Genomic DNA, 24,693 nt, shown 5'->3' on the forward strand with positions numbered 1-24,693 from the left:
TAGTTGATGTCCTGTGAGTGGCATGTAAGTTTCATGGATTCAAATATTTCTAGACTCACATTTACTTTTATATTATTTTCAGATGATGATTATGGGCAGGACTGTCCCCCTCATCTGTAATGCAACTACAATATTGTTATTACCACTCTGATAGTAGAGTTTTATGTCTGCCATGTTGAATTATTTCTGTGTATTTTATGGGAAGCTGCAATTGAATATCTTGTAATAATTTCAGCATCATTCTAGTAAATAGTAACAGTTTTAAGGAACATTACAATAGGACAGTTAAACCAGATAAGACATTTCCTTAGTTGAGAGGAGGCTAGTCTGATTTATTTTAAGGTCATTTAAGTAAAGCTTTCACCCTATGTGCCACATTCAAAATAAATTATCCAGTACTGTATGGATATTTGGGGGAACTATCTTCTAAGAGTTTTGTTATGTTTTTGTTTTTTGGTTCTATCAACTCAGATGTGAATTTTAGATAGATAGGATAAATACATTCTCTGCTTTCTTAATCTTTCACTTAGCGCTAGCTGACTTTTTATAAGATATGAATACATCTTATCAGGTTGATTTATTTTAGCCTAATCATGCCTATTTTGGTAAGTAGTAAATGAGAACTTAAGGGAAACAAGTTTTACATTTTCCCTAATAGAAATCCATTCTTCGGAAGGTGTCTAATAAGAGTTGAGGTAATTCCAATGTACTTGGCAAAAGTATCTTTTCATTTTACAAAACTCACACAGAACACTGTTTTTACAGGTTTCTGAAGGTTTGTGGATCTGAATTAGTGCGCCTTGAATTATCTTGCAGCCACTTTCTTAATGAAACTTGCTTGGAGATTATTTCTGAGATGTGTCCAAATTTACAGGACTTAAACCTCTCATCCTGTGATAAACTACCACCTCAAGCTTTCAGCCACATTGCCAAATTATGTGGTCTTAGGCGACTTGTTCTCTATAGAACAAAAGTAGAGGTAAGAATAATCATCATTTACATCTTTGCTTGTGTGATAGCCAACTGAATATTTAGTTGCCTGTAATTGCTCATGATAATACGCTTTCTGATTTTTAAATAGATTTTGATGCCACCTGACTGTATTAAAATTAATAGAGCTGATTCAGTCATTTCAAAATTATTTAGTCTATTGCATTGTTTGTATAGTTATGGAAAATGTTCCTCTCTGTGTTCTTAAAATTGTTGTAATACTGTTCATGTTTGCAGGTAAAGAAGTAAACAGTGGGCTGAGGTGAGCTGAAATGCTGGCAGGGAATTAATTAGAGAAGGAGGTAGAGTGACAGTGTGCAGGAGGGGGAGGAATCAAAGTGGAATTTATCCAGGGCTAGACTTGGGAGTTAAAATTCTCAATACCATGGGGCCCGTGGGTGGCTCAGTTAGTTAAGCATCTGCCTTAGGCTCAGTTCATGATCCCAGGGTCCTGAAAGCGAGCCCTGAGTCAGGCTCCCTGCTCAGCAGGGAGTCTGCTTCTCCCTCTGCCTGCTGTTGCGCACCGTCTCTCTCCCTCCTGCCCCCCTCAAATAAATAAATAAAACTTAAAAATTTTTTTTCCATACCATAGTTTAGAAGTCTCTTTAACAAAAAGTGGAATCTTGTCATTTGTATTGACCTATTTGCTTTTTTCACATAGCATCTCTAGGACTTCTTTCCAGATCACTACCTATAGCGTCTGATTCTTTTCATTAACTTTGTGGTATAGGCTATACCATAATCCATTCAACCATTCCCCAAGTGATCAACTTTCAGGTTTTTCCAGTTGTTTTCCTTTTAAAAATTACCTAGCAGTAACATTCTTTTGTGCAAAGTTTTGCATCTACATGCTGTTACTGCTGTAGGACAGAGTCCTGTGAGTGGCATTGCTGGATCTAAGAGGATGCGCCTGGGCTCCTGCAGTAAACACCCGCTTATTGTCATACTCTCCTTTCCTCTACTCCAGTCATGGCGACCTTCATTCCATAACTTGAACATTCTGATCTGGTCCCACTTCTGGCTCTTGCTTTTCTGCTTGTCTAGAATATTCTTCCAGTTTATTACGGGGCTGCCCTTTTCTTAGCTCAGTGTTCAAGTTTTTCTTTTTTTTTTCAGAGATCACTTTTTGGAGATTGATAAAAAAAAGTAGCCCCCCACCCCCGCTTCTGGTTTGTTTTTTCATATCATCCAGTTTTATTTCCTTCTTATCATCTGTATCACTCTGAAGTGATTTTATTTGTTTTCTTGCTAATATCTGTCTCCTTACCCTGGGATATAAATGTCATGAAGGTAGGAGCCTTGTACATCTTTTTCATTGCCATATTACCAACGTCTAGAATGGTACTTGGTAAGATGGTCATTTGATAAATACTTATTAAATGAATGACTAAGATAACCAAATTACTTTTCCAAGATGGTATACCAGATGCTTTCCTGCTGTAGTGAACCCTTGCATGTCTTGAAGGTCACCTTAAATACCAAGGTATTCAACCTCTGGTATTTCAGTTTTCTTTAATATGGAGAGAATAAAAATACATATCTCAGGATCATTGTAAGAATTAAGTTACATGTAAACTACAGGTTACATGTAAAGTGCCTAGAGAGCACCTAGAACATAGTAAACTCAATAAATAAATATTAGTCCAAATAGTATCATCATGGCAGTTTTATAGTATATTGTACTCTGTGGTAGGGACAATCTCCTCGTTAAACTTTTTAAACATTTTTGTTAATCCTTGTATATTCTTCTTCTAGTTGTATCTTTCAGCAAGGATTTTATTAGAAGTACATTCATTTTATTTCATTTTGCTCTTTAATAAGGCTTCCTATTGTTCATGTAGGCCTTGTTTTACATCCAAGAGCATGTTAGGCATTGCGTCACCCCATCTTTCTTCCATGCATGTACATTTCCTGTCCTGCACCCAGTGGTGGTGTTGGTGGATGAAGAGCGAACAGGGAATGAGAAGACAAGATTTAGGGGCCTAGCTTCTCTCTAAGCCTTCCACGTAATCGTTGATCATTGGTAGTACATTCAGATGTTATAAACTCTTTTGAAAAAAAGGGAATAGCAATTAATCTTTTTTTTTTAATTTTATTTTTTATAAACATATAATATATTTTTATCCCCAGGGGTACAGGTCTGTGAATCGCCAGGTTTACACACTTCACAGCACTCACCATAGCACATACCCTCCTCAGTGTCCATAATCCCACCCCCCCAACCCTCCTCCCCCCCTTAACCCTCAGTTTGTTTTGTGAGATTAAGAGTCAATTATGGTTTGTCTCCCTCCCAATCCCATCTTGTTTCATTTATTCTTCTCCTACCCCCTTAACCCCCCATGTTGCATCTCCTCTCCCTCATATCAGGGAGATCATATGATAGTTGTCTTTCTCCGATTGACTTATTTCGCTAAGCATGATACCCTCTAGTTCCATCCACGTCGTCGCAAATGGCAAGATTTCATTTCTTTTGATGGCTGCATAGTATTCCATTGTGTATATATACCACATCTTCTTTATCCATTCGTCTGTTGATGGACATCTAGGTTCTTTCCATAGTTTGGCTATTGTAGACATTGCTGCTATAAACATTCGGGTGCACGTGCCCCTTCGGATCACTACGTTTGTATCTTTAGGGTAAATACCCAGTAGTGCAATTGCTGGGTCATAGGGTAGTTCTATTTTCAACATTTTGAGGAACCTCCATGCTGTTTTCCAGAGTGGTTGCGCCAGCTTGCATTCCCACCAACAGTGTAGGAGGGTTCCCCTTTCTCCACATCCTCGCCAGCATCTGTCATTTCCTGACTTGTTAATTTTAGCCATTCTGACTGGTGTGAGGTGATATCTCATTGTGGTTTTGATTTGTATTTCCCTGATGCCGAGTGATGTGGAGCACTTTTTCATGTGTCTGTTGGCCATCTGGATGTCTTCTTTGCAGAAATGTCTGTTCATGTCCTCTGCCCATTTCTTGATTGGATTATTTGTTCTTTGGGTGGTGTTGAGTTTGCTAAGTTCTTTATAGATTTTGGACACTAGCCCTTTATCTGATATGTCATTTGCAAATATCTTCTCCCATTCTGTCAGTTGTCTTTTGGTTTTGTTAACTGTTTCCTTAATAGCAATTAATCTTAAATGCCTCTCTTTGCTCTAAGGAAATATGTAGAAGAAAAAAGATACAAATTTGAACTTCTTGGAAGAGGTTTTTTGTTTTTTGTTTTTGTTTTTGTTTTAGTTTTGTTTTTTTTAAGAAGGAATACAAATTATCCAGTGCCACTTTTACCCATTTTTCAGAATTCTACAAAGTTCTAAAAGAAGCAAAATGAGTATTATAAGATGTTGAGTCTGTTATAGCATTTAACTTCAGAGACAGTAGATCTCTGATTTAGTAGAGTTACACTTTATGTGCCTATATATAATTTACACTAATAAACATAACACGTTTGTGCCATTTTATATGACTTAAGTCTGTGTGCATAGTGAACAAAGCTTTAGGCAATATTGGAGATCTGGGTTTTAGTCCCAAAATTTGGGAAAGTTTCCTGAATATATTCTGTTTGCTGTCCTAGACATTTTGCATATAATTTAATTTCTTTACACTAGTCCAAATGAAGGTCCCAAAAGATTAGTAACTTTCCTAGTGGCACAGGGCAGTAAGTTAGAGTCAGGCTTTGAATCCAGCTTTGGCGGTCTTACTGTTATTGTTAAAATTGTAAGATATATCAAAGCATAGAATGGTGGTTATTCTAATATCTTGACTGTCTCTATTTAAACCAGAGGTTTTTCCTTCCTACCTATTCCTTTTCTAGTTTGCAACAGGTAAAAAAGTATAACATTGTAACTAATACACACAACATCACAATCCAGTGTAAAATATAAACTATTAAGTTACATTCTATAAATATTTTCTTTTATTAATATATATTTTTTAAAGATTTTATTTATTTATTTGACAGACAGAGATCACAAGTAGGCAGAGAGGCAGGCAGAGAGAGAGGGGGAAGCAGGCTCCCTGCTGAGCAGAGAGCCTGACGTGGGGCTCGATGTGGGGCTTGATCCAGGACCTTGGGATCATGACCTGAGCTGAAGGCAGAGGCTTTAACCCACTGAGCCACCCAAGCACCCCGTATAAATATTTTCTAGTTGAAACTACTACAGGGAAGTGGAATGTTTGTCTTTTATTTTTATTATGAACAAACTTACTTTGAAGTCTTAGTTCTACATTTATAAATAAGTTATTCAGCTTACATATACTCAAATTACATTTAAGTAATAGTTTGTGGAATCAATATGTAATAAATTGCTTTAAGCAAATAGTTTATGTAGGCCAATTCTCAATATTATACCACAGCAGAGAGTAGCATTGGGACAGATAATCCTACGAATAATATTGGCATGTAAAATGATGTGTTGCTGATGTCTAGTATGTTCTTAAGTGGTTAGTCATAGCCAGGCGTGTTGCAGGTCTGATTACTCAGTAAGAGTGAGAACCCAGGAGAATGACAGCATAATAGGGTGAGAATTGCCTTTTATGCTGGTAGGAAGATCCTGGCTTGCTGATAGGGCCCCTTCCTGAGCCAGTGGTGAAACAGGCAGTGAGCACAGGGCTGTGGGCTTCTCTCTCCCGGGCAGATCTTACCATCAGGACTGCTGCATTGACCACCGAGCCTCATGCATAACCTTGTCAGGAGCCAGGGCTGTATCCTGGTGTATATCTTGTACGCTTGATTGCTGCTTTGGTAGTAAACTAAAATGGGAGCGACCTTAAATAAGATCTAGCTGTCGTTGTCACCAATTTTTTTTTAAAAGATCTTATTTATTTATTTGACAGAGAGAGACACAGTGAGAGAGGGAAAACAAGCAGGGGGGGTGGGAGAAGGAGAAGCAGGCCTCCCCCTGAGCAGGGAGCCCAATGCGGGGTTTGATCCCAGAACCCTGGAATCATGACCCAAGCTGAAGGCAAACGCTTAATGACTGAGCCACCCAGGTGCCCCCATTGTCACCAGTTTTTGAGCCCAGCTTTTTATTTGGCCTAGTTCATTTAAAATGTCAAACCCATAAAAAGAAAAAACAGAGTAAAATGGTGGTTTCCAGGGGTTAAGGGGTAGGGGAAGGATAAGATGAATGGTGTTTAAGGGTATAAACGTATAACGTGTAATCAATAAGCCAAAGAAATCTAATGCCCAGTATAATGAATATAGACAATAATAATATACAAATACTGATATAATACAAATACTGATTGCTTCAATTGTAATCATATTACAATATATAAAGGTATTAAAGTAACACACTGTACATCTTAAATGTACAGAATGCAACACATCAAATTAAAAAAAAAAAAAGATTTTTCTGCCCAGCTCCACTGCTTTGGCTAATTAACTGTAGCTGGTACCCCACAGTGAGAGAAAGCAGCAGTAGGATCTTGTTGTGACTAGCTGTGATTAAAAATTTTACCTGGTAGTAGGGTTCAGGTATCTGATTCACACACTATTTGATCATTTGCAAGCTGGGAAGATATTTGTTATTTAGTCTGTATCAGGGACCTAAGTCCTATAACTCAGTCCTTATCTTCGTTTTTCTACTTAAAAGATTTAGGTGCTTGGGTAAGTCACTTGTACTAAGCTAAACGTTTGTCTATTAAAAAAAAAAATCAAGTTTACCCTATCACATAGGCTATTGAAAGACCAGATAAGGTTATATGTTTAAAAGAACCATACAGTGTATAAATTAGATGAGCTTGTGTAAATGTGAAAATGATAGTATAGATTTACTCAGCATGATCCCGCACAAATATTTCCACCTCCGTGAAGTATTCTTATAGATCTTCCTAAATGAGAGAGTACCTTTCCCATCATGTGCTAAGGGAGATTTAGGCTGAATTATCTCTTTCAACCTTTTGCTCTATTTCTGGTGAAAGGAATGTTCATTCCTAACTTGCAGACTCTGTAATTGGAAGGAGCATGTTTGACTATATTCTTCTTCATGACTGGTACATAAAACAGTGTCTGGTATTCACTATCATGAATATATGTAGTAGGTATTCAGTAAACTTGTGTTGAATGATTGAGTAATAGCTAGCTCATCAATTCGTTTTTTTCATTATTAGATAAGCACATGTATTAAGCAGATGGATGGTTAGATCTGAACTTGAAAAATTTTGTAAGAAAATATTTGAACTGTATTTGTTCAGAATTCTTAGCCCTAAAAGATAGTGAAATATAGTTCAAACTTACTCATTTATTTCAAGAGATCTTTTTCATTTTTTAGATGTTTAGGTTTGAGATGAAAAATTGTTTTATCAGAGAAGTAACAAATGGCTTCTTATAACTCAACCCCCCCCCAAAAAAAAATCACTAAATAAGCTATTTGCAGAGTTAGTGGTACATAGGTGTTGAATTTCAGTGGATGCAGAGCAGTAAACATATGTCTATAAAGAACAAGATAGTATTGTGAAAGAGACAAAGTGGACTGGTGAGCAGTAAGCCCCAGTGCATACTAAGAATGTCACGGCTTGTGCTTAGTCATGTTGGGTGATCTTTTTTAGAAGAAATGACCCTTGAGCCAAGACTTGGGCCTTGTTTACTACATGATCCCAGAGTAACTAGTGAAATGGATTGGTAAATAGGTTAACTTTTTTTTTAATGAATTTAGTGGGTCTCTTAGGTTGTACAGACAACATTTTAGGCAAAGATGGGAACTTAGAGCAGACAGGAAAGACACTTGAACTTAGGATCTTCTACCATTCATGATGAAGAGGTAATTATAATAGAGTTGGATATATATTGATAGGAAGGACTTTGTTTCAGTCCCGTTGGTGCTTTTCTTCTCTGTTCACAAGATTCTTATTATGTATGATAAGCATTGATTACAGGCACTTCTTCTGCCATACATGATGATGTATTTTCATGAGAGGAGGGCTGTAAAAATTTAACTCATTAAATAGACTTTTAAATAATTAAAACCTTTTATTTCGAAATGGTTTTAGACTTAAAGAAAAGTGACATAAAAAATAGATTCCCCTACCATATGCATAACTTTTTTTTTCCTGAACCATTTGGAAATAAGTGGAAGATACAGTTTTTTGCTTCTAAAGGGGCGTATATCTGCAACCTACTCTTTACACTTGTGTTAGGAGCTAAATTGTGTCTTCCCCAAATTCATGAGTTGAACTCCTATCCCCAGTAGTTCAAAATGTGACTGCATTGGAGAAAGGGTCTTTCAAGAGGTAATTAAAGTTAAATGAGGTCATCAGGGTGGGCCCCAATCCAATATGCCTGGTGTCTTTATAAGCAGAGGAGATTAGGACACAGACATGCACAGACGGAAGAGCATGTGAAGACAGGAAGAATATGGCCAGTTTTAAGCCAAGAAGAGAAGCTTTAGTAGAAACTAACCCTGCTGCCACCTTGATTTCAGACTTCTAGCCTCCAGAATTGTGCAAAAACAAATTTCTGTTGTTTAAACCACCTCGTCTATGGCACGTGTTAGAGCAGCCCTAATCGACTAATACAGCTTGTGGAGGATGGCAGAACAATAACTTTTTAATACGTTGCATAAAAAGTGTCTTTAAGAGCAGTCTTGTGCATTTCCTAAAATAACCTGGGTTAGCGTTAGAAGTTTGAGTCTGTTTACATTTCTTTGTTTGTTTAAAAAAAAAAAAATATATATATATATATAAAATCTGGAATGGGTGTGAGATGGGGCATGATAGTAGCTCAGTAAGAATGTCATTCTGTTGCTTAGCAGCAGACAAGAAAACCAAGTGTGTTTTTTAAAAGTTGGAGTTATAAATGGAACACCTGCATCCAGTTTTGATTGCCTCACTTCAAGAATGATAGAGCATAAATTGAAAGAATCTGAAGAAGTGAAAAAACTGATTATAGGTATTGTGGGGGACTAGTGTATGACAGTAATCCGCAAGTATGGCTCAGCAGCTGTTTACTTGGCCTACCAGGGCAGAGACGACAGTTTCAAGGACCCCGCTGCCTTCATCTTCATCAACTAGAAGACAACAAAAGTAGTCGATCTTTACTTCTGTTGGATATCAGCACTCTCCTCATATTTTCTTTCTTCTGTGCCAGTTTATTTGGCAGAGAGGAGATAGAGAAGTATAAATGTGTACCGCCGTGTGCTTCAGCTGTCCCACAAAAGATACATAAACTGTCTTTTGAAAACAGTATGATTTGATTTAATGCCATAAATTTGCTTTCTGACACCGAGATAATGGTGGTCTCCTTATTCCATTCTTATTTGATTTAAAGAACACATTATTTTATGCTAGTAAGTAGAAGCCGGGATGGCCTTTCCTTTAATGGAGTCAGTGCAGCTAACAGACTCAAACGAAAGGAATGGCCACTCACTTAACAGAGCTGGTGTCGATAACTGAGACCAAGAGGAGAAACTGATGTAGGAAAAACCTATGTTGGTCACCTACATTGACTGATGCAGGCGGTCATTGGCTAACTGCTACTTAAATGCAGTCCACTTCAGACAGATTAATTTGGCTAGGTAACATACAAAACGAAAGGATATTAGTAATTACTTTGTTCTGAAACAGAATTTTTTTTTCAAGACTTTATTTATTTGAGAGAGTGAGAGCGAGAGAGAGAATACAAATGGGAGCAAGGGGCAGAGGAAGAGGGACAAGCAGAGTCCCTGCTGAGTAGGGAGCCCAACGCAGGTCTCGATCCCAGGACCCCAAGATCACGACCCAAGCCAGAGGCAGATGCTTAACCGATGGAGCCACCCAGGTGCCCCCATTCTTAAACAGAATTAAGAGTTAAGAATTTTAATAACTTTTAGTATATTTAACTTGCTATCCTATACTAAAAGTCAGCAACTTTTAAAGTCTTTACTATATGTCTCCAGGCAAGAATGTATCTGTACTTCTTTTTATCTTGATAGGCTTTACAAAAGTTCCAGTGGGAATATGAGGCTTTTGGTGGGGTTGAGTGTATGTGGCTGTGGTTCGTTCAGGGTCAGGTGTTCATTTAGGGCCAAGAAGCCCTGTGAAGTGCGGTGAGGTGGGATGTGGGGGGCAGTGTCATCTCTTGGGGATCAGACTCATTATTAGCCACCGGTAAGTCAGGTGTGAGAAGTCTACCTGGCAAGGACATCATTCATTAGAGACAGCTGATTAGCACATTCTCTCCCTGTTGGCATATCACAGAGGAAACCAAATTATAGTTATCAGACTTCTTTGGTGAGTTTAGAATGAGAACACTGGGAGTTATGCGACTTAAATGATTGAGGGCATTAGCACAGAACAGGTGGACACTTTCATCTGAACAGGAAAGAGAACAGATTAAGTCTTTGGACTAGTGCGCTCTCTTTAAATGGACAGTGTCAACCAACGTAGGCCTCAGGCTCCTCTTACGTGCTTCTTTACCGTCCAGCCCTTACCCCTCTGATTGAAACATTCTTTTTTTAATGTAGTCAGTAAGGTTACTATCAAGTCCAGCTGGTGTGGAAACTGCCGTGAATTTGTGACTGCAGATCTCTGCCATCATCCATGATGGGTTGATATGGAAATTGGTCAGTTTAGTCTGTGAGCAGAACTGTATTCAGCTGTATGATTATGGAAGAGATCCACTACAGTGGTGAAGATAGCTTCTGAATGAGGCAGGGCCAACATGTGTGATTTAGCCTACGATTTTGTTCTATCACACACTTTGACTTTGGAAATTTAACAAATTATTGGAACATATTCTTATATTCAGTTGTGATTATGTATCATTATATAACCTATACCATATTGTATATTTAAACTGTATAAAAAAATAACAATTTGTAGTAGATGGTTCATAGCAAAGCTCTGTAAAGTAATTGAATTTAAATATTCTAGAATGCTGATTATTTCTACATATAGATAGTTGCGGGTACTTTAAACAGGTCTCAAAATACTTTTTTTTTTTAAGATTTTATGTATCTATTTGTCAGAGAGAGAGCACAAGTAGGCTGAGCAGCAGGTAGAGGGAGAAGCAGACTCCTCACTGAGCAAGGAGCCTGATGTGGGACTCGATCCCAGAACCCTGTATTCATGACCCGAGCTGAAGGCAAATGCTTAACAGACTGAGCCGCTCAGGTGTTCCACAAAATACTTCTTTTATTCTATATTCCCCTTTCTCAAATTTATTGAGATTGGAACACTGGGGCAAAAAAAAAAATTAAAATTAGAGAAAGATTCATACATATATGTGTATTTTCTTTTTTTTTTAAGTAATCTCAATGCTCAATATGGTGCTCGAACTCATTACCTAGAGATCAAGAGTCCCATGCTCTACCAACTAAAACAGCCAGGGGCTCCCATACCTATAGGTGTATTTTAAAATTCTGCTGATTGATTGTGTTCTTTGGATTTCTTTGGTGGTATTTTTATGCTAATCTATAAATTTTCACATAGTGAATATACTTTTTTAAAATCCCATCTCTTTAGTTGTAGATATTGTTCTGATGTGTTTGAAATATAATGATCAGTGAAAGTACATTTGTTTGTGATCAGGTGATGTCACTAGTCTCTATATTTTAGCTAATATAAGTCTGTAATATATAAACTTACAATGTTCCTTTAGAATGTTTTCTAGGAATCATTTTTTAGAGTGGAGAATACTGATTTGGAATCCTATCTTCCTATATTAAGAATGTTATATTTAAGGGTTGCATTCTTTATTAAAGATAACTAACAGTTAATTTTAACTGAGCAACAAAGGTCATAAACTAGTTATAACAACTATAAACCTGTATTAATATAAAATGTGAACACCGTACTGCACACATTGATTAAACAATGTCCCACTGTATTATAAAATGTACATGGTATGCATAAATATAATTCTATTAAGCCATAAATCTGGACTGTCTAAAACTTATATGTGAGTATAATAAACATCAGTTATGATCTTATTAAGTATTTTTGCTTAGCACTTTAGAAGTCTGGAGGATGGATAGTTATGTAGTTTATGGGTAGTATTTCTTAGAAAAAACTGAAAATTTCAATTCCTTCTTTTACCTCTTAATAAATTTCTGTGTAACAAGGAGAAGCATTAATAATTCTCTGTAACATATAGTTATCCATTGGATTTTGAAGCTTTTGAACAGGGTTAGTAGGTAGATTTTAGGTGGAAAGCAAAAGGATTCTTTCTTTAGGAGCATATATTGTACTACCAGATACCAGCATTCACCTAGGGGATGTTTTGATAATTCTGTCGGATAAATTAACATGGATCCAGTCACTCCTTAGTGAATTCCTTTCCATGGTGACTTAAATAAGGTTGGGCCTTTATTTAAAAATTACAGACTCAATTGAAAATGAATCTGCTGTCCTGCATTATTAAAGCTGATAACTGTTTAAATTGTATTTTAATTTTATAGTGCTACTCTGGTGCTTCTGTTGAATTTTATAGAACTAACCAGCAGAGTTTGTGGACTTGGGGACCTGATACCTTAAGAGATTCATACAATTTTTCACTTTTTATTTCTGAATTCCTTTTTCATAGCACATTTGATAATGTAGGTATAATCCATCCATTTGTGTGTTCTAGATGTGTAGAAGTGCCGCAAGTACTCATTATGGTAGAATTGTTAACTCTTAAGTAGGGGTGGGCAAGCTTTTTTCATGAAGGCCCAGACAGTAAATACGTTAAACGTATTGTAGGCCATATGATCTCTGTCACAACTACTCAGCCCTGCTGTTATAATGTAAAAACAGCCATAGATAATATATAGAGGATTGGGTGTGCCTTTGTTCCAATAAAACTTTATTTACAGAAGCAGGCTGTAGGCTGGATTTGGCCTGTGGGCAATAGTTTATGAACTCCTGCTCTGAATCATTGAGTCTGTAATTCCCCCAAGTCAGGCCCTTCTATATCTGGAAACAAAGAGTTCATTTCTCTTTAGTTTCCCCTCTTTGCTTCAGCATCACTAGCACTTCTTTAATTCTGAATACCAACAGCATAGAGAAAGAATATCCTAAAGATATTCTAGGAGGAAATTGGTTAATTGGACTTAGATCGCAAACTATTGTTGTCTTCTCCAAACCTGGGTACTCCCGCAGTCTCTGGCTCCTTATGAGCTCTGCTGGAGAAAGTCATGAAACTAAACTTGTCCCTGTCCACCTCAGTGCTGCCTGTCAGCCCTTTTGTTTATCTCTATTTGACTCCTCATTGCATTCCTCACAGCGTCTCTCCCAGGGTCATCCTTGTTTCCCGTGGCCATCTCCTCCATCCCCTTGTACGGCGGTCTCGGCATTTCATCTCCCATCTCTTATTTAGCAAAGTTGGGTGGTATCATTCAGCATAAATCTCTTTTATTCTGTGTTCCTTCTTTAAGGCGGGGAATGAAAATAAGGGTTCTCTTTACTATTAAATGAATTTTTAATTCCCAATTTAATGCACAGACTGTATAAGTTATTGTAAAATCTGTGCATGAATAAGTACGGTGTGCCATGAATTCCACTTCTGTGGCTTGGGATTCCTCCAGAATGCATCTGCCGTTACAGAAAATGTTTTCTAGATATATAATTATGAGAATTTTAATTCAAAAGTGTGTCGTCTATGCCTCAAAGTTATAATCTTTAAGCTGGACAGTAAGCAATAGATACGGCTCCTCTGAGGAACAGTCCAGACAGGTTAATATGGTATTCCTAGCCATAAATTTTTTCCTTACTCTTAATTTTAATTAGAAATACTGATTTACAGGAATTCTTCTCCAACTTTATCAAGAGAATCATATTATCCCAACATGGGAATAGTCAGGGCTAGGTGACTGGGTTAGATGGCTGTCCAAGCCACCCCAGGGATTAGATGGAAATCTTAGAGAAAGGAGGGATTCAGGCCTGGGCCCATGCACCAAAAAGGATCCAGTGACCTGGGATCCGCTGGACCTCGTGGTCAGAACTGAGCCAAGCCTCTCCTGATTCTGCAGTCGCCCCAGGACTGCTGCAGAGCAGGTCCACCGCCCTTTCAGTAGAACTGGTGGTTCTGGATGGGGCCAATCTACAAGACCATTGTCATGAGGTCAGGAAACGGGAGTTCAAAGACGTAAATGAAAGCCTCTTTTTTTAGAAAAAGATTTTATTTATTTATTTGACAGACAGAGACTACAAGTAGGCAGAGAGGCAGGCAAAGAAAGAGGGGGATGCAGGCTCCCTGCCGAGCAGAGAGCCCGATGTGGGGCTTGATCCCAGGACCCTGAGATCATGACCTGAGCTAAAGGCAGAGGATTAACCCACTGAGCCACCCAGGCGCCCTCTGAAAGCATCTTTTAAAATGGAATAAGAAATTATGGAACACACTGAAACAGCAAGACCAAGCAGTTGTAGAAAGGAACTAGTTAGAAATCTAGGAAATAAATGATAGTTATTGTAATAAAAATTGATTAAATTCTACATTGGACACAAAAGATAGAATTGCTGAATTAGAAGAGGTTTTTAGGAATGCACTTAAACTTGTTAAAGCTTTGTATGAATGTCAGGCATCACTGCATGTAGTTTGTATGTATAAAATACACACACACACACACACACACACACATACACACACACCTCAGTTAATCCTCATAATAATCCCATTCATTAACTTAATATATATTGTGTCTACTGTATATGCCAGCTACTATATTATTTATTTGTTACTGCACATAGATTACCAGACTGAGTGGCTTAAAATAGCTGACACTCATGATGTCACACAGCTTCTGTAGGTCGGGAATCTGGGAGCTGTTTGGACAGAGAGTTTTGGGCCAGGGTCTCTAACAGGGTTGCAGTCATCTCAGAGCTTGACTGCAGCTGGAGGTCCAGCTTCCAGACTTACACACGTGGCTGTCAGCAGACTTCCTTGTTAGTTGTTGGCCAGAGGCCTCTGTTGCTCTCTACGTGGGCTTCTCCGTAGGCTTTCCGAGTGTCCTTGTGACATGGCAGCTGGCTTTTCCTGAGTGAGCAGCAGGGGAAGGCAGAACCAAGAGGAGCCATAGCCCTTTTATAACTGTATTAGAGTTCTCCAAAGAAACAGAAATAAGAGGGTGTGTGTGTAGCTTTATTCTGAGGAACTGGCTCACATAATTATGGAGGCTGGCAAGTCAGAAGGCCCACAGGGTGAGTGAGCAAACTGGAGATGCAGGAGAGCCAGTGGTGTAGTTTAGTCCAAGTTCAATGGCCTGAAAATGAGGAGAGCCAATGTTCTCGGTCTGAAAGTTGGAAAACTTGAGACCCAGGAAGAGTTGATGTTTCAGTGTCGATCTGAAGTCAGGAATAAGCTGATGCCCTGGTCGAAAGCCATCAGGCAGGAAGAATTCTCTTAACGTGGAGGACAGCCAGCCTTTTGTTCTGTCTACTGATTTGAATGTTAATCTCATCCCAAACCATCCTCTCAGAAACACCCAGAATAATGTTTGACTGAATACCTGGGTACCCTGTGGCCCTGTCAAGTTGACATGTAAGTTAACCATCACAATAACCTAACATACCATCACTCCTGCTATGTTCTTTTTTTTGGAAGTAAGTCACTAAGCCCAGCACCCTCTTATAGGAGAAGAACTAAGCTCCATTTCTGGAAGGAAGAAGTATGGAACAGTTTGTGGACATATTTTTTAAACTACTCTGGGCACTGGGCTTGGGAGATTCCAGTGTTCATTAGTAGGAGTTCCAGAAGGAAAAAAAGAAGAAACAAATGTAGAGAAGCAATATGTGGAGAGAAAGTTATTAAGAATCTTCATCTTCCGGGGCACCTGGGTGGCTCAGTGGGTTAAAGCCTCTGCCTTCGGCTCAGGTCATGATCTCAGGGTCCTGGGATGGAGCCCCGCATCGGGCTCTCTGCTCAGCAGGGAGCCTGCTTCCTTCTCTCTCTCTGCCTGCCTCTCTGCCTACTTGTGATCTCTGTCTGTCAAATAAATAAATAAAATCTTTAAAAAAAAAAAAAAGAATCTTCATCTTCCATAATGAAAGATACAAATCTTTGAATCAGATGTTCATTCAGGAAACCAAAACAGAATAAGTGAAAATAAATCTTTAGATACATTGTGATGAAATTGCAAAATATGAGATAAAAGGATAAGAGCTACTAGAAAAAAGGTCTTATTACCTACAGAGGAAGGGAATTAGAGTGACAGTAAACTTACCAAAATAATAGAGGCTAATAGGTATGGAGTAACACTTTCAAAGTGATGGAAGAAGGTAGCTGTGATCCTAAAATTTTTTGCCTGGCTAAATTTTCATTCAAGATTGAGAGAAAATATAAAGACTAAATAAGGTATTTAACTTTCTCTGACTCACATTCCTTATCTGTTAATAAATGGGAATAGGAGCACCTGGGTGGCTCAGTCCCTTAAGCATCTGACTTTGGCTCAGGTCAAGATCACAGGAGTTGGGCTCCCTGCTCAGCAGGGAGTCTGCTTGTACCTCTTCCTCTGCCCCCCCTGCTCCGCTCATGCTCTCTCTCTTTCTCTCAAATAAATAAAATCTTTATACATAAGTAAATAAATGGGAATAGTAGTATCTACCTTATAGGTTATTATCTGCTGTGTTTACTGATACATCCCAAGTGTCTGTACAGTGCGTAATACAGAGTAGACATTGAATAAATGTTTATTAAGTGAGTAAATGAGTGTATGGGGTTGTTGTGAGGACTAATATATATATATAATTTTTAGCAGTACCTGACATGTTAATAACTACTCTATAAATGTGTGTTGTTGTTAAGATTCTACCAAAGATTTTTCTAAAAGAATTATTAAGAATATTCTTCAACAAGAAGAAAAATTCAGTGAGAAGTTATCAGATATAATCAACAGTTATGACACAGAAATTGATAAACTGCCAATAAGTTAAATACAGTTGACCCTTTAAGAACTTGGGCCGACTTGTGAGCAGATATTTTTAAATAAATATAGTTCTATACTTTTTCAATAAATACAGTACTCTATTTTTCAGTAAATATAGTACTCTACATGCGTTTTCTCTTCCTTGTGATTTTCTTAATAACGTTTTCCTATGTCTAGCTTGCTTTATTATAAAAATACAGCATATAATACAGCATATAAAATGTGTGTTAGCTGACTATGTTTTTGGTATGGCTTCTAGTTAACTGTAGGCTAGTAGTAGTTAAGACTTGAGGGAGTCAAAAATTATACTTATGGATTTTTGACGGTGCAGGAGTCAGCACCCCTAATGCTGATATTCTTCAAGGATCAACTATAATGACCATGGGGGAAGAAAGAAATAAAAACTTATCTTTCTGTAGTACTTTTAAAAAGGTAAACTAAAATCTTTAAGGTGATTCAGAAATTCCTAGGGAAGAGCAAAGGACTGGGAACAGTTAAGAGTTTTGAAAAATGAGGAGGTGTTTGCCTTACCACCTTTACAGACTTATTACAAAGTATAATAATTAAGACTGAAGTGTTGGTGCAGGGAGAGGCAAATAGACAAGAGGAACAAAATGATCCAGAAATTGACTCATATATATATAGAAACTTGAAATATAACAGAAGACACCACAAATAGGTTTATAAATAAGGTAGAATCTTCAATAAGTTGAACCAGGAAAAGTGGTTATTCTTAAGGAAAAAAAATGAAGTTTGATATCCTGCCATATATAAAAATCCATTACAGTTTGGTTAAAAACCTAAGTGTAAAGAAAAACTTCAATGCTGTCATTTAAAAAGAAGAAGAATATCTTCCTTGGATAAAGAGTGACTCTTAACTGACTGAGCCACCTAGGTGCCCATCAAAGAGGGACTCTTTATAAAAGAGAACAAAATACAAACATAAAGGAGAAAGATTGATGTGACTCTATTAAAATTTAAAATTTCATATCTCATGGGTGCCCGGGTGGCTCACTTGGCTCAGGTCATGATCCTGGGGTCCTGGGATTGAGTCCCACATCAGCCTCCCCTTGCTCTGTGGGGAGCCTGCTTCTCCCTCTCCCTCTGCATGCTACTCCCCCTGCTGTGCTCTCTCTCTCTCTCTCTCTCTCTCTCTGTCAAATAAATAAAGTCTTTAAAAAAAATTCGTGTCTCAGAAGCTTCTATAAACAAAGCAGAAGACAAGTCTCACATTTAGAGAAAATACTTGTAATGGATATAGCTAACAAAGATTGGTATCCAGCATAGAAAAAAATTCTTACAAGTCAAGAAGGAAGAAAGAACCTAATGGAAAAAATCAGCAAAGGATATGATTAAGCAATTTATGGGTCAGGAAATATGAGTGGCCCATTAACATAGGAAAAGATCTTCAACCTCACTAGTAATCATATGAATGCATATTATACCGTTCCATGCTCATCAGATAGTGGACGTTAAAAAGGATGAAAAGACTGTGTTGGCAAAGATGTGGGGACCCAGTACTCTTTTATTGCTGATGGTAGCATTAATTGATGTAGGCACTTGGGAAGGCTATTTTGCAAAATCTAATATAGTGAAAGCATACTAAAAATCTAGAAATTCTTCCTCTGGTATGTGCTCTAGAGAAAAACTCTTCTAGAAAATGTACAAGGAAGCACATATAAGAATGGTTATTTTAACATTCTTCGTTATGCTAAAACTTATAAACTAAATATTCATTAAATGAGAGTATATGTTGTAATATATTTACATAATGAAATAGGATACAACAGTTAAAAAGTCAGTGAACTAAAGCTGTATCAACATGAACAAATTCCTCACAAGCACTTTTGAGGAAGATGCAAAAGTATATGCGTATTTATATAACATCCTTTATATGAAAACCATGTAAACAGTATTCTGTTTATGGATCCATATGTATAATATCATAATTTTTAAGCATGTTTTTAAACACCAAGTCGTGGTAAAGGTTACTTCTAAGGAAGTAGTGAATGGTTGGAGGGATTCACAAATACAGAAGAGTAAGCAAAGAGAGCAAAATGTTAAGATTTGGTAAATCTGAGTTGCAGCTACATGGGTGTTCATTATCTTGGATTCTGGACTTGTCTGTATACCTGATATTTACCGCTGTAATAGTTTAAAACAAATTACCAGCAAGTTCCTTGAACGAAGTGAGTGTATTTTTTTTAATGATTCCTAATCCGTGAAAATATGTGGATTTCTCTCTTAAAATTCTCTATTATGTTCTGGATCTTGCTCGTGGGAAAATCTTTCAAACAACCTTATCATAAGGATCTGGTATTTTTTTTTTTTTTGAAGATGTTATTTATTTTTTTGACAGAGACAGTGAGAGAGGGAATACAAGCAGAGGGAGTGGGAAAGGGAGAAGCAGGCTTCCCCATGAGCAGGGAGCCTGATGTGGGGCTCCATCCTAGGACCCTGGGATCATGATCTGAGCCAAAGGCAGATGCTTAACGACTGAACCACCTAGGTGCCCCAGGATCTGGTATTTTAACAAAACAAACCTAATGATGTTTTCCCATCTATTAGTAAGTTAAAATAGCTAAGTACTATAAAGAATCTGAAAATTAACTAATCTTCATAGAGCTCTTCTAATGCCAACTTTCTGAAAGCTACATGGGATTGTCTTATAAATATAAGTGGTCTTGAAACTTAAACATAAAATCGTAAAATCAATATAAACTTTTTTTTTTTTTTTTTTTTTTTTTGCTTAAATTTAAAGAAATACCCGACAGTGACACAATTAGTCTTAAGTCTAGTTTTGTTCTGGGCCTATTATTTTATTTTTGCGTTATCTAAGTTTATTTTATCTGAAATAGTTATTATTTTCTCAATGAGAATCTTATCTGGGTTTGAACTCGTGTTTTGTGTTGGCATTGACACATTCTTTATCCTTTCCCCGACTGACACTTTTCTGAACACTTGTCATTTAACTAGATAGAATTGAGTTAAAATGTCTGGAAAGAAATTTTGCCTCACAAGTTTGAGTAGGTTTTTTTTTTCCCCTTAATTTATGGAATTAAAAAAAAAAACTAAATTTCCAGTGAAATTTGAATGCTTTGCATTATTTGTTTCTTTAATGTTTCATGGCAGGCATTTCATCAAAGGGAGTTAGGACTAGAGAGATCTTAGGCCCTGTGCTTGTGTAGCAGTCCGGCATACGTTTGGGTTTCTTTAGTGGTGAGACCGTTTTCATTGCACTAAATAAATGGGCTTAAATGGCAGGAACATGACTAGAATGTGCACATTATGTATGTTCCCGTCAGCGTGTTGCTAGTGACAGGTGCTCAATGGCTGTTGGTGTCGTTGTCAGCAGAGAGAATCCTTTGACATTAAAGTCACCGGCTCGATCCTGATTTGGGGTGACTCTATTGGCAGCTCCATCAGGCGGCCGCTGGTCGGTGAATGTCAGAGCTGCCGCTGTTCTTAAGAGTGTCACCAGCCCTCTCTGGGTTTTGGCTTTTTTTTTCCCCCACCTCTTTTTTTTTTTTTTTTTTGGAGGGAGGGGCTGTTATCTTGTCTTATTGTTCAGTCTTAACCAGACTTTCCAATTGCTTACCTTTGGGAAATGGGCCGAGAGGTCACAGGAAATATAGGTATCAGTAGGACATGCAAAACCATATATGAAATGGGGACTCACATGGAAACTGGTAATGATTACCTTGACTTCAAGCCAATCAATGGTGGGAGCACCTGGGGACTCATTAAACGGTATTTGTGGTGTCTGTAACCTGGGTTGCGAGCTCTATTTCAAGAAAAGCAGTGACAGCCTCTAACGTCTAATTGACCTCTTCTCTTTGTTTCACTTTCTCTCACTTTCCATATTTGCCGCCAATGCGGTCCCCGATGGCAGCAAACAGCGCTGCTCAGCATTTTGAACTTCTGTTCAGAGCTTCAGCACCTGAGTTTGGGCAGCTGTGTAATGGTGAGTATTTGAAAATTCTTTCTCCTCCCTCGCTTGTTCTCTTTCTCTTCCCGTGGGCTAGTGGCATCCTGACCCGCCCACTCCCCGTGCACCTGCAGCTTTTCAGACTTACGGTGAACTACGGTGTCCCCCGCTTTCAAACATTTTTCTTAAATTGGAGAGTATGTCTTCGAAACATTGACACTATTTATCTATGAGAGCAAGGGAAGAAGTGTGCGTGGTTGAAAAGAGTTTGGTTCTGCCTCAAGCCAGGTGTTATTTCAGACGAGCTATTTACCTCTCTGGATCTCTTTACAAAATAAGAGATCAGTCATACCCACACGCCAGTAGCGCAGTAAGTTTGTCACAAAGCTAATTTTAGTTTTTAAGTTCTGAAATTATTTCCTGGAAATGCTAATGATTTAGGTAGGGTTTTTTTTGTTTTGTTTTGTTTGTTTTGGCTGTTGTTTTTGGTGTGTGTTTGTTTTATTGTCCTTATTGGTTAAGAGAAAAAAGATGGGCACCCTATGTTAGAACTCAGATTTTTTTGAAATGTTACGGGTCCATTAAATCCAAAAGCATAAGGACTATTAGACTAGACAGTCTTTAAAGTCCTTCCAGATTTAAAATTATGATTTTATGTGCCACTGAAAGATTTCTTGGAATGAGTTAAATTTTTTCCATCTGAGTAATGTGGCTTGTGAATACTACTGAGACTCAAGGGACAGTAAAAGTCGTGGTGTTTGTGTGCACACTCAGAGCAAGTACATCTCCCAAGACAACTGACTGCGGAGCAGTCCATCCCTCTTTACTTTCATACCTCCCCCTTGCAAAACAAATTCAGGAGATTCCAAACCATTCCAGTTTTGTGTCCACTTACTAGGAAGACCTGAGTTATTAGCAGGATGGTTACAAGATCAGAGAAGTTCTCCTGAGGTCCTAGGCTTGGATTCAATCTGAAAGAAATCCCATGTGAATACCTTTTAGAGCTCAATGATGGCTTCAGAGCTGCCCCAAGATTTGGCAATATAGGGTAGAGAGGCCTGTTATGGCCACTTGTCTATGTCCATATCCCCATGTGAGAGCCATCCTGGTGGTTAGGCCTGATTAAACCCCACGTATGGGCTCTGACTGACCCCGGTCTCTGGAAACAATCTTGGGAGCCCACTAACACAGTATTAGGCTTTCCTTACTTTTGATCAAATATTTACCTTAGTAAACCATTTCATGGGCTTCTCTTGAGTCCCTGTGAAGACACTTCTGGATAGGCCCAGTGACATGTGATGGCTCTGTCTGTGACAACAGACCAGCCACTTACTGCCACTTGGCTCTTTGCTTGTTGCTAGCCTGTCATCTTTAAACTGGTGAGTGCCCTGTTTAATCTTGGCTAGAGGTACTTTTTTCTGCCTGTTACTTACCTCCCCTTAAACTGGAGCAATGTCCTCTAGAAAAGCAGGCCTCTGACCACAGACACATTAAATTAGGGATTATATACATTTGTTGGTAGAATGAGGTGTGTTTTAAGTCAGCATTTTCAAGTTGACCCAGGGAATATTAGTCCTGAAAGATATTCAGTTAAGGAATTGGGGGACAGTGTATTGGGGAAGAGTGACATAGAGATTCCTGGCCAAAATTAGGAAATGATGCTACTCTGTCTTCTTCCTGGAGCTTTCAGTGGTATGTCCTGCAACAAAGAAAGTGTGTGCCTTTCTGTAAGCCCGTGTTTTCCAACTTCGAACCCACAGTTCCATATTACTTCTACTAATATGTGATATACTGTAGAAAATGCTCCTTAAAGCATGACTTTTCTTAGGCATTATGATAAATGGGCTATTTATATTTATTCAATTTTTTAAAAGATTTATTAATTTGAGAGAGAGCGCGTGAGCAAGGCTGGGAAAAGCAGAAAGAGAGGGAGAAACAACTTTAGCAGACCCCATGCTCAGTGTGGAGTCCAGCATGGGGCTCAATCCCACGACCCTGAGATGAAACCAAGAGTCGGATGCTTAACTGACTGTGCCACCCAGGCACCCCAGTAGGCTATTTTTAAATTAAAGTATGTAGTTATCAGTAAAATATGGTTGCTGTTGATATTTGTATTCTGGGAAATTAAGTTTTAAGGACTTGACATTGAAGTTCAGAAATACTGCTAATACTGCTGATCCCATTACTGATGTTGTGGCTGAAACATTTGCACCTGTCATAGAAATACTGTTCGCGTTTCACAGCAGGTCCAGGGGTCACCAGAACAGTAACACGGATGGATCTTTGTTGACACTTTAATACCATGTTTATTTCAGTTTCTTTCTGTCGATTGACCAGAGAACAAGATGACCGATTTTAGTTTTGACCATCAAAATAATAACAATCAGAATCATGGGTTTTGGAAAGTTTTAAAGTTACTTCTTTGTAAGAAGTTAATTGCACTAATTTTCGAAGCTACAGGTTTGTATAGTGTGGGTACACCTACTTAAGTAGTTATATTGCCCCCCGCCCAAATCTGTTTCTCATGGTCTCCTGCGTAATTCTCCCACACACAGTTCTGAAGACCAGAACCTTCAAAATCATCATGTCTACTACACCTAAGCCATCAGGCCTTAGTTCAGACTCAAAACATATCCCCAAATCTGTCCATTTCTCCAGTTCCATTGCTGTAAGCTCAATCCAAGCCTTTGTTTCTACAAGCTCATGCAACTGGGCTTCCTCTCTGTTCTTACCCACCATAGACCATCTTCCAGACAGAAACCAGAGGAATTTTTCTTTTAATGTAGATCGTATTTGTTTCAAACCCTCCATTGATTCCTTGGCTTAATGGCCTGGCCCCTGCATAGCTCTCTGCCCTCGCGGCCTCTCTCCTTACTCCCCTTAGGTCTCGTCACTCACCTTGGGCCACATCCGGTCCTATATCTGTTCCTTGAATGCACTGGGTTCATTCCTGGAAATCCCAGCAATCACCATTCCCTCCCTCCCTCCCTTCTTCCCTCCTTCCACCACAACTTACACCGAGCACCTGACAGGCTGATCACCCTATTTTATTATTTTCACACCACTTATCACTCTCTGAATTTATTTTGCTCATTTGTCTGTACGGTCTTTTCCCAAAAAATGTGAACAAAGTCTTTGTATTCTTGTTCCCTGTTGTTCCTAGCCTCTGGAATGATGCTGGCACATGGTAGTTGAAAAAAGGAATAAACAAATGAGCAAAAGTAAATAATAATTGGAAGTGGTAGCTCTTTTGTTTCCTTTTGACTTCTGGTGATCATTTTGGTACCTGATTCTAAAACAAATGGAAGTCTTAAAAGAAACCTGTTGAAACAAACATTATTAAAGCGTATAAAGCCCATGAACTGAAATGTTTAATCCTCATCTGGTCGGGGAGTAGCCTGTGATCAGGAAGTAAACTAGTGGACACCTGCGGTAAGTGACACTAGCATATGATGATCTAAGTTATTTTTGTGCTGTATATCCAGTCCCCAAATACCTCATTTGACTCCACACCAGTATCATTATTAGTACTCTCAGCATATTCACATACTATTTCAGAGCCTGGCGAAGTGCACAGCTTTGTCGGGGCGATCTTCTCTACCCACCAAAGCTGATGAATTATGTATAAAAGAGAAGAAACTTGGCCCCATCGATGAGAAGCGGCAGCGAGGTCAGAATGGAAGGCATTCAGAACAACACAAAATCCTCACATTCTTTATGAGGGTTTCATACTGCTTTGGGATTTCATTCATGAAGTCCCCTGTCTGGAGTTCTGTTAAATGGATTTTTAAGTAGGTGATGGTTCTTGCTGTTTCATGAGACAGTGGCAGATCCGTGAGACGAGTGGGTAGATCTGTATTATCAAGAATGTGGGTCTGTTTACGTGGAAGCAGACAATAGGAGATGATTAATACTGTTTTAACTTAAATAAAAAGAGTGTTTTAACTCCCTCTACACAGTTT

General features: G+C 38.3%; 1 protein-coding gene across 2 annotated transcripts in view; it reads left to right on the forward strand.

Annotated features, from left to right (window-relative positions):
- Positions 1 to 24,693, forward strand: part of LOC111158329 (F-box and leucine rich repeat protein 4) — an 84,248-nt gene that overhangs the window by 48,565 nt on the left and 10,990 nt on the right. Inside the window, exons 6-7 of one of the 2 annotated variants that reach the window (XM_022520305.1) lie at positions 766 to 979; positions 20,696 to 20,767. In XM_022520305.1, coding sequence (XP_022376013.1) covers positions 766 to 979; positions 20,696 to 20,767 — 286 coding nt within the window. The remainder of the gene's footprint in view (positions 1 to 765; positions 980 to 20,695; positions 20,768 to 24,693) is intronic. The other variant, XM_022520306.1, reaches the window with a different exon arrangement.

This window comes from Enhydra lutris, unplaced genomic scaffold (assembly GCF_002288905.1).
Source record: "Enhydra lutris kenyoni isolate GAN:26980312 unplaced genomic scaffold, ASM228890v2 scaffoldscaffold58, whole genome shotgun sequence".
Classification (NCBI taxonomy): Eukaryota; Metazoa; Chordata; class Mammalia; order Carnivora; family Mustelidae; genus Enhydra; species Enhydra lutris.